Raw genomic sequence first — 10,626 nt, forward strand, 5'->3', positions numbered from 1 at the left:
TTCAGTGATATTAAGTACATCCATGTTGTGCAACACCTCCAGAACTTTTTCGTCTTCCCCAACTGAAACTGGGTACCCATCACACAGTAGCTCCTCATTCTCCCCTCCTCCCAGATCAAGGCAGCCACCATGCTACTTTCTGTCTCTATGCATGTGACTACTCTAGGTACCTCACATAAGTGGAATCACACAGTATTTGTCCTTTTGTGACTTAGCCCACAATCACAAAAGCTGTGTGATCCTGGGAAACTTAACCTTCCCAAATTTCCACTTCCTCATCTGTAAAGTGGCTGTAATAATAGTACCTACCTCGTGGGGTTGTTGTGAAGTTTAAATGAGATAATACATATAAGGTACTTAGACCAGTACTTAGAAAGTGCTCAGTAAATATTCACATAAATACATATTCTAAATCAGCAGGCACTGGTATTGTGCTTATCGTGTGTCTGACTCTGTCATAAACACTTTATGATCTTAACTTATTTAAGCCACACAACCCGATGTCATTGGTACCACCACTATCATCCATGCTGCATGGGAGAAAAAGTAAGGTGCAGAGAGGGTAAGCAACTGCTCAAGGTTACTCAGCTGGTTCACGGAAGAGCTGGGATTGAAATCCAGGCAGCCTGTTTCCAAAGTCCACAGGCTTTACCATTGCCTCTGCAATCTCCAGAGATGGTCATCCGTCTATACCCTCAGTCCTGGATCAGCCTATCAGCATGAGTCTGTGGAGGTGCCGGGGCCTCAGACACAAGGAGGTGTCCTTAGAAGTCCATGGAAAAATCACTGAAGATGAGTTTACCGTTACTTCCCTGGCGGGACCCTCCTTGTGTTCACTCACACACGTGGGTCTCCTCTGGGCCCCGGTGGTGACCAAGGGAGCTGGGGATCAGGGCCCTCCATCTCCTGCTGGGGCAGACCTGGAGCCCTCCCCAGGTGACGCAGCGAAGCCGACGCCTTTTGCCTTTGCTGGCAGAAAGCTCAGCAATCCTTGGCCACCCCCTGCCCTGCCTGGCTAAGGTTAAAAACAGTGTTTCCTCTCCTGGGCCTCAGGGCCGCCTCCTACTGGGCTTTATTGCTTTCTTGACACCCTCGGGAGCCTCTGTAGCCCTTTAAAAGGGGCAGAGCCTGTAGTGGGCTGGAAGCCCCGGTCCTGGAGATAAGAGTGTCCTGTCCGGGAGAGCAGGTGCGGGTTTTCCAGCCAGCGCAGGCCAGAGTCCCGTCCTGAGTCGCCTCCGCCCTGATGTCTGCAGAGGTGAGTACACTGCTGGCCTCTTCCTCTGCAGCCTGGCCATCCAAGCGGTTGCTGAGAATTAATTCAAGATTGGGGCACTGGGGGGCTTCTTTCTGGACTCTCCTCCCATCCGTGTCCCCCTCCGTTTCCCCCCCTTCAGGCAGCTGCATCCATGTGTGACCTGGAGTTTGGTGGCGTCAAGGTGAAGGAGCCCAGCGAGGGGGGCAGGTGGCGTGGGTGCTGGTACGAGCGGTTTGTGCAGCCCTGCCTGGTTGAACTGCTGGGCTCTGCCCTGTTCATCTTCATCGGCTGCCTGTCGGTCATCGAGAACGGGACCGACACTGGGCTGCTGCAGCCGGCACTGGCCCATGGGCTGGCCCTGGGCTTGGTCATTGCCACGCTGGGGAGTATCAGGTGGGAACAGCTCTGAGCACTCTACCTGGTGCCAACCTGGGGAGCCAGGCAGGGAGCAGAGCTGTGGGCAGGGACCCCTGGGCACATGCCCAGGATCCCAAAAGCAGTGTGGGCAAAATGTGGGTTGGGCGAGGGGTCAGGCTGCTTGGGTTTGAATCCTGGCTCTTCAGCCTATGAGCTCTGTGGCTTTGACCAAGTCACTCCCCAAACCCAAACTTCCCACCTATGAAATGCGAACAGTGGGAGTATTTTCTAAATCTTATTTCTCAAGCCAACACATGAAGGAGAAAGGCCGGGTAACTCGTCCAGAGTCCCATGGTAGAGCCAGGAGGCAAACCAAGCTGTCTGTCCTAAACCCAGCATCTCCTGGGGAAGGCACGAGAATGAAATGATGTGAAGAGCTTAGTCTATAGTAAGCGCTCAGTCACTGTTGGTTGCTGTGTTATTGTTACCTTTAGGACGGGGCATTTTGCTCCAGCCTAGGGTAAGGCAGAGTTATGCAGAAGAACCCGCCGGCGGGGCAGGGAGGCCTGAAGAGTTCCCCTTGCATAGCCCTCCCCTGGACAGGAGCTCCACCGGGAGGTCGTGGGCTCCCAGGAGAACCAACCACAATGACAAATGTCTTGGATGGAGTGTCTGTCAGGGGCCTCTAGAACCTGGTTGGTCTGTATTTAATCTCACACAGAAAACAGATCTGAGTAAGGAAATTGAAATACTGTTTCCTAGAAAAGCAGAATGGAAAGAGAACTTTAACATTTCTCTTTAAATATCTAAGGGAAGCTGCAGGTGGGATGAAAAACACAGAGTCTTCTGTTCGACGACGGGGTCTGGGATTGAAGGCAACCTTTGTCACTGCTTAGCTGGGTGACCAGGGCAATTAGCTGAACCTCTCCATGTTCAGTGGAATAAAAGGGGATGGTAATAATAGCTGATATTTATTGAGTACTAACTATATGCTAGCACTCTATATGAACATGTATTAATTATCTTTGCAACAGCCTTTATGAGGTAGGGATCACTGAGGCACAGAGAGGTTATGTAAGTTGCCCACGGTCATACAGCTCTTCGGTGGCAGAGCTAGGGTTTGAACCCAGGCCAGCTGGCAGGAGAGAACATCACTTTGCGCTGCAGGAGACTGCCTACCTGAAATGCCAGCCTTTTATTCAGCCATCTGTTTTTTGTCAACAAATATTTATTCGGTACCTACCGTGTGCCCAGCACTGACTCAGGTTATTGGAGCGCCCGACACAGCACCTAGCACCAGAGTAGGTGTTCAATAAGTATTTGTTGAGCAAGCCATGGATGAGTAAGCTAAGGTGGTGTCTTGATTGTTCTACTGTTAATGAGTGTGAAGTGTCCCAGCCTTCTGGTAGAACCACACTCTGAGTGACAGTGTCTCTCCCCGTTTGGGCTGCGGGACCTGGTGGCGAGGCTGATGGCCGAGAGGGTTCTAAGTCTCCCTCCTGCAGGAGGCCACCCCACCTCCACCTTCACCTCTCTGCTTTGGCAGAGCCCAGGCTAAGTTTGGTCATGGACCTGAATTGAGGCCAAGTAAGCCTGGCTGCCCCTCTCCCTGCCGGTCAAGTCTGAGATCAGCTGGTGCTTCCTGATCCTGCAGGAAGCTCACCCAAGGGCCTGTGCACAGAGCTGCACCTGACAAGTTGGGGCAGCTGGTCCTGAAGTGTGAGCATGTTGGACAAAGTCCCTGTGTCCAGAGCCAGGGTCCTCTGTCCAGTCTCAGCTCAGTGCCCTGTGCCCGTTGGGTGGGCAGGCGCATTGGTGGGCTCTAAACATCTGGGTTGACATGGGGGGCCTTGGGGTCACTGTCCCTCTTATTGGGCGTGTCCATCCCAGGCACCAGCGGGATTGGTGAGCCAACCTCTCAGGATAGTTCCTTCATCTGAGTGGGACTGGATGGGATGCCAATGGGGGTAGCAGGGCATTGGGGGGGCCTCTAGGCTCTGGGGCTTGGACTGGTTGAGCATCTTGGTGAAAAGGAAGGCTCTTGGCCCACGACCTCTGGAAGGACCAGCCAAGTTGAACCAGCCCTTTGGCCTAGGTTTGACTTGGTCTAATCCCCTTCACATCCCAAACTCCAGATCCCAATCCCAACTTAATCATGAACCTCTAGCCTCGATCCTGATTCCCAGTGCCATTTCCAGGAACCTCTAATCTCAATTTTACAGGCAACACTAGTCACACTTTCAGACCAAAAATAGGAATTTTACTGGTTGAGTTCCACCAATAAAAAATTTCATTGGTTGAGTTCAACCAATCAGGAGCTGTTGTTCAGGGCCTGGTTTCTTCTAAGGGGAGGCCAGGATACCTGTCTTGGGCTGTGAGTTTGAAGCCTGGGGTCTCATTCTGACCTGTGGCCATGGCTCTGAAGGGCTGGATGCAGCTCTTAGGGGCTCTGGAAAGAGCCGAGGGACAGTTTCCCACCGTATTCGTGTCTGGGCCACCCTGGGGTCTGGGTGTAGGACAGGAATGGTGCTGCCCTCCCCTCCCAGGCTCTCCCCCACCACTTGGCACCTCAGGGAAAATGGGCTTAATTTGGTGCCTGTTTTCTACCTGGGCTGCCCTTGACAGACTCCGGCCCCTCAAGGCCACCTGGGGAGGTGGTGGGGCTGCCGGGACCCAGTGCCTGGGCCTCGGCCTCACGACTCCTTCTGCTTTTGTGGGTGACAGTGGTGGACACTTCAACCCTGCAGTGTCCCTGGCAGCCGTGCTGGTCGGAGGCCTCCACCTGATCATGCTCCTTCCCTACTGGATCTCCCAGCTGTGTGGGGGGCTGATTGGGGCCGCCTTGGCCAAGGTGGGTGATCCCCCAGGGGGCTGGGCTGGGGGCTTTTGTTCTGATGGGGCTGCTGGGGTGGGCGAGGGGCAAGGAGTGGGGACTGTCCAGTTCTTTTTTAAAAAATTGATTGATTGGCTGCGTTGGGTCTTCATTGTCGCGCTTGGGCTTTCTCTAGTTGTGGGGTGAGTGGGGGCTACTCTTCCTTGCAGTGCGCGGGCTTCTCATGGCAGTGGCTTCTCTTGTTGTGGAGCACGGGTTCTAGGCGCACGGACTCAGTAGCTGTGGCTCGCGGGCTCAGTAGTTGTGGCTCGCGGGCTCTAGGGCGCAGGCTCAGTAGTTGTGGCGCATGGGCTTAGTTGCTCCGCGGCATGTGGGATCTTCCCGGAGCAGGGCTCGAACCCATGTCCCCTGCATTGGCAGGCAGATTGTTAACCACTGCGCCACCAGGGAAGTCCTGTCCAGTTCTTTTCCTGTTGCCTCCAATGAGATTGGGTGGACCTTTCTACCTTGGAGGGGACACTCAAAGGGCCTTTGGTTTCCTCCAAACCCACCCTGTTCTGTCTGTGTCTGGACACAGCCCTCCCTAGACAGACCAGGAAGCGGAATTCAGGACTCAAGGTTTCTGTTCCTGAGTCCACTTCTGGATTTAGACAATTCTAGTTTTTTCGTTCATTCATTCATTCACTTCATTCATGCTACAAACATCTCCCTAAGCACTGTCTGAGGGTACAGGATACACAGGGTTATTCTCCTCGAGAAACTCCTGAGCTGACTTCTCTGTGTGTTCTCCAGTTTGCCTGCCTTTAAACTGAGCTACTCTGCCTTAAATGGGAGTTAATGCTCAAATTACTGGAATCCTCCCATTGCGGTAGGAAGGCTAGCTCTTCCTCTCAAGCCACAGAATTTCTATAGCTCTACACGTAACTCCATGGAAGGACTTCCCTCCTCCCTCTTTGCCTGCCTGACTTCCTTGTTTCCTTCTTTCCTTCTCTCTCTTTCCTTCCTGCTGTTTTGAAGTCTCAACCAGGGACCCTTCAAATTGGAAGCCTTGCTTGGCTTGTGTTGCGGGTGGGATTGGAGGGAGTGGGGAGGTGGGAAGGGGTGAAGGGGGCACCCTGTTGGCTTGCCTGGGGTTTGGTCTGTGGCTCTAAGCGCTGCCCATTGCAGACTTTGGTCTCGAATCCCATCTTGCTGTCGTCCCTGCCCTGGTCTCCCTGTGCCCCCATTTGAGACCCTGCTCCCCTGTCTGTTTAGAACGGGGCCCGGACCTTGCTGCTCTGATTCCCAGTGGAAAGCAGTGCTGGGACTCTCCCTCAGGCCTGGTCACTTGTAAACTTGTCCAACATGGTGGAGACCAGTGTGGGGCAGAAGTGGTCATTCACTGGGTGCCCTCCCCCCTCCCCGAGCACTTGGTAGAATCCTCTCATTTAATCTCCAACTTGACTAGAAGCCTGCATCAGTCCTTAAAGAGCACTCCCCACCTGGGCCCAGGGCTATTACCATGACCATGCCTACTTTACAGAGGCGGAAGCAGAGGCACAGAGAAGGCAATAATTTGCCCAAGTTCAAATGAACTGGGGAGCAACTGAGCCTGGATTTGAGTCCCGGGTCCAGAAGCTTGTCTGCACTGCAGTCTTCCCTTCCCAGGTGTCGTGATGACCCCAAGGCCGATTTCCTGGGAAGCCAATGGGGCTTAAGCTTCAGGGCTCTTCTCATCCCTTCGAAGTGGCCTTTTAGGGGGCTGGTAATGTGTTTACCTGGGTATGTGTGTTTGCAGAGTTTGTAAAAATAAGGTATTTTAGTATTCTTTCTCAAAGAGGGTCATATAAGTTACATACCCTTCAGGCCTACAGTACCTGGAGCCACCGCTGGGTTATCCCCATTTACAGAAGAGCAAAATGAGGCTTAGGGAAGTCCAATAGCTCAGGCAAAGCCGCACAGTAGGAACTGGTGGAGCTGGGATGTGGGTCCAGATATGTCTGACTGCACATTGGACAGGACCCTTCCCTGGTTCAAAAGGATGGGGCCCCTCCCGTCAGCTCCCAGCTGTCTCTCCACCGGCAACATGAGGCTGAGCACTGCTCACTGCAGGCGGTGAGTTCCGAGGAGAGGTTCTGGAACGCGTCTGGGGCAGCCTTCGTGACGGTCCAGGAGCCCAGGCAAGTGACGGGGGCAGTGGTGGCAGAGATCATCCTGACGGCACTGCTGGCACTGGCTGTATGCCTGGGCACCATAAACGAAAAGACGCAGGGTCCTCTGGCCCCATTCTCCATCGGCTTCTCTGTCACCGTGGACATCCTAGCAGGGTGAGTGCCCCTTGGCTGTGGGACCACAGTGCTTAGACCTGGGCTGAGGCTCGCCCCTGGAGGAGGGCAGGTCTGCTGAGCTTACCTGAGGGTTGCCAATAGAAGCCACACAGGTAATGTAAACGGGGGAAGTGGGCTGGCGGGAGGCACACAACAGGGAATGGTGGGGACTGTGGCATCTAAGGAGGCCACCACCACGCACCTCTGATAAGTTATCGCTGTGTGGGAATATGGGCTTGGGGCGACCCTTCTAATTTCGTTCTAGGGAAGTCAGAAGACTGGATTTTTATGTGAATTTTCTACTTTTTGTAGTATCAATAAACCATTTCTGTGGACTGTGTTTATCCTGCCAGCAGGCAGCTGGCAGTTTTTAGCCTCAGACTTACAAAGAGCTTCCACACCCGTTGTCTCATTTATCTAGAGCCTCTTAGTAGGCTTGGGAAGGCATTAAGGAGACAAAGGATTATTTCTTCCCTTTTATATATGAGGAAACTGGGGCTCAGAGAGGACACAAGTGACTTATTTAAGGTCATTGGGAAGTGGCAAATTAAATGAGAGATCTAGGACAAGGGCCCCTGCTAAATATAGGGGATGAGGGAGCTTCTTCCTACAGGCCAACTCCTTCCTTTCTTCTTGGACACAGGACCAAGTGTAGCCTTTCTCTGCTCTGCCTCCAGCCCTAAGTCATCCTTCAGGAGGTGGAGTCTGGGGAAATGCATGTGCAGAGCTGTGGCAGTGCTTTGATGCCTCCTAGTGGCTTTTGGTTCACTTGTAAGCCTACTGACTCATCCAGTTGGCTTTGGCTGCTGGCCACAGGTGGGGTCTGTGAGGGGTGAGGCCTGAGTGAGGACCCCAGCTTGAGTGAATGGGGCAAGGTACAGACGCCGGGACTAGAGAGGTGCTCTTGGGGAACAGTCCCTCTTCGGGAGATGCTGGGTCCCTAGCTTGTGGTGCAACGAAGGCCTCAACCAGGTCAGCTAGATTAGAGTTAGCACTTGGAGAAACATGAGCTCTATGAGGTATGTACTTTCATCTCAGCTGAAACACAGAGAGGTTAAACAAAGGTCATAGCTAGAAATAGCTGGGCTGGGTTTTGAATCTAGGTCTGCTTGACCCCAAAGTTCATATAGCTGAAAACTGCTTACTTTGCCTTATCAACTCTGGAGGAGGAGTAGATCCATCTTCCTTCCTGCCATCACTGAACAGGCACTACTTGCTGCCCATTCTTCTAGAAGGGTGTGTGGGGAGTGGCAGACTGTAGGGAGGACTCTGGGGAGGGGGTCAAGCCTTTCACTTTGGAACCTCCCAGATCGCCATGATATGGTAGCTTAGAGGGGGTTTCTGGGTAGCGTGTGACTTAGGCCTACTTGGGGAAATGAACTTGGGTGAGTCGGAGCTCCTTGACTGAGATTCTGCCGACCATTGTGGCTGGGTGTTTGTAGGGGAGCTGTGTCTGGAGCCTGCATGAATCCTGCCCGTGCCTTTGGACCGGCTGTGGTGGCCAACCATTGGGACTTCCACTGGATCTACTGGCTGGGCCCGCTCCTGGCCAGCCTGCTTGTAGGAGTGCTCATCAGGTAGGAATGTGACACAGGGTCATGGCCCATCTGGTGGGCATGTTGACAGTTCCTAGAACATCCAGGTCTAGAGGGCTAGGGTCTCGCTTGGGTTTGGAGAAGAGAAGAGGAAGCCTTCTTCAGAGGCAAAGATTATGGCTCTGGGACCTTTGGTGGCAAGTGACAGAAATCCATCTGAACACAGCTTTCATCATAAAGGGGAACTTGTTGGCTCACATAATTGAAAAGTTCACAAGTGGCCCTGGCTTTGGTGGGAGCTCAGACAGTGTCTTCAGGGCTTGGTCTTTTTAGGCTCTACTGTCCTCTGGGTAGATTTCATGCTTGGATAGGCTCTCCAGTAGAGGCAAAGATGCCCACCAGGCACTCCAGACTTACATCCTAGCAGGTTAATAGCTGGAAACAGAGGAAACAGAACAACAGCTCTTACAAAGGTCCTGGCTCTGCTGTTCTCTGAGTTGGACTGGTCCAGCTTGGGCCATGTCTACCTCTGAATCGATCTCTAGCCATGGGGCCAGGCACTCTTATTGGCTATGTCTGGAGCATGAATCTTATCCTGGAGTTGGGGTGAGGTCAGCCTCACCTGAACAACTGTACGGACTGAAAGTAGGGGAGAAATAGCTCCCCACAGGGGTGTTGTACAACTCAAGGGACCCTGTCCACATAGAACACCATGTTAGTGGTGTCCCCAAGAGCATGCATGTCATGAGATGCCAATCACGTAAGACACAATGCGAGCAGTGCTCCCTGGAGCTGGGCAATGGGTAAGAAGGTTGATAGTGTTATCAGAAGGATAATATCCGCTTGACTGCTTCTCCTCCAGCTCTCTTCTGGTGAACCTCAAGGATCCAGAGTGTCCTTCCTTTCTGCTCCAGGTTGTGCAGGGATACAAGTAGGTACAGTGCCCGCTGTCTGGACGAGGACAGGCACTGGGCTGAGCTGATCTAGACTGCTTGCATCGCTGCCTGTCTGCAGTCCTGGCTTAGCCTATGGATTAATGAAAAGCATCACAAGTAATTCTCTGATGCTTTCAGAATGGTGGAGATGGGGATCTTCAGGAAAAGGGTTAGAGACCCAACAGGAAAGAGTTTCTCCCTCTCCCCAGGGAGATCTGGCTCTTGAGGCTGGAGAGGCTCAGGAAGGCGTCTCTCTGGAGAATTCTGGGCCTGGAGACATTTGATGGAGGGTTGGGTCTCTCCCAGAGATGCAGAGACCTCACTGGACCACCTTTTTTGTAGGTTCTTCATTGGAGATGGGAAAACCCGCCTAATACTTAAGGGGCGGTGAAGCTGAGATGGTGGAATTCCTGCTGCCCTAGGGGCCCTCAGTGGACCTGTCCTGGACTGCAGACCAGACAGGTCTGCATTTCCTGCGGGGCAGAGCTCTGAGAAGTGACTGATATGCTTCCCCTGACTTGGGTCTGGCTTTTCAGATGTGCTGGTTCTTTCGAATTCCTTTGTGCTCATCAGAGACCTCAGCCTGGGGAATGTGTTGCCAGCAATGCCCAGAGACAGATAGCAACAAGCACAACAGAAGAGCTTTTCTTGACAGGGAAGGTCCCAGGAGCAGAAGAATGGGTGGAAGAGGTGGCCGTTTATGTGTCTCCGCTCACTTCCCTCCTCCCCTTTCTCCTTCTCTTGTTCCCCGATTCCTCTGTTATAGAAGGGCCTTCTTTGGTCTTTTTCCTTGCGGCCTGTGCTGTCAATCTAGCTTTGCAATAAATAGTCCAATGTTTCCTTCTGTGTGCCCACTGGCTGGCCTTTCCTTTCAGAAATGGACACCACTGGGGGGGGGAAGCAAAAGTCTGGGTTGAGCTTTAGGTGTCCAGAGTCTAATTAGCTCGAGCCCAGCTTAGAGTCCAGGGCCAAGGCAGGTACTCAGAGTGCAGACCAACCCAAAGCCCGTCTCCCTCTCAGCCAGTGCCACAGGGAGTGCCAATGGAGTCTCTCAAGGGACTCCATTCTGGAGTCCAGTTTGGACTCTGGTCAGAATCAGTTCCAGATCACAGACCTCAAGACCCTGCAGAAGAGCCCAGTGCAGACTCCAGGGCATGGTTTAGTGCCCAAAGCTATCCAGGACATGGACTGACCCACTCATGGCACTCCAGCTGGGGATGCGGGTGGGTATGGGGGTGGACCAGAGCTGCAAGGATTTCCCAAGGAAATATATAACGTGGCATAATACAGGTCTGGAGAGACAGAGGCATTTAGATGGAAGATATGAGTATAGTGAATAACTAAGGATAAAAAAAGAATAAAAAGACACGTTCTGAAGTTCACACCTTAAAAATAGAGTGTGTAT

At 52.8% G+C, this 10,626-nt stretch overlaps 1 protein-coding gene across 1 annotated transcript; it reads left to right on the forward strand.

Moving 5' to 3' along the window:
• The first annotated feature begins 1,228 nt into the window (after positions 1–1,228).
• Positions 1,229–9,638, forward strand: AQP8 (aquaporin 8). Its single transcript, XM_032606423.1, has 6 exons — positions 1,229–1,255; positions 1,395–1,648; positions 4,337–4,463; positions 6,537–6,751; positions 8,194–8,328; positions 9,564–9,638. The coding sequence occupies exons 1-6, from the start codon at positions 1,244–1,246 to the stop codon at positions 9,610–9,612; spliced, it is 792 nt and encodes a 263-aa protein (XP_032462314.1). The 5' UTR covers positions 1,229–1,243; the 3' UTR covers positions 9,613–9,638.
• Positions 9,639–10,626: the final 988 nt, after the last annotated feature.

Source organism: Phocoena sinus, chromosome 15 (genome assembly GCF_008692025.1).
Source record: "Phocoena sinus isolate mPhoSin1 chromosome 15, mPhoSin1.pri, whole genome shotgun sequence".
Lineage (NCBI taxonomy): Eukaryota > Metazoa > Chordata > Mammalia > Artiodactyla > Phocoenidae > Phocoena > Phocoena sinus.

What these genes read in the sequence shown, in the direction of transcription:
- AQP8 (XM_032606423.1), top strand. An exon ending in TTGGGGCCGCCTTGGCCAAG is followed by an intron (nt 4,464 to 6,536) that starts GTGGGTGATCCC and finishes TGCTCACTGCAG; the next exon opens with GCGGTGAGTTCCGAGGAGAG. An exon ending in ACCGTGGACATCCTAGCAGG is followed by an intron (nt 6,752 to 8,193) that starts GTGAGTGCCCCT and finishes GGGTGTTTGTAG; the next exon opens with GGGAGCTGTGTCTGGAGCCT.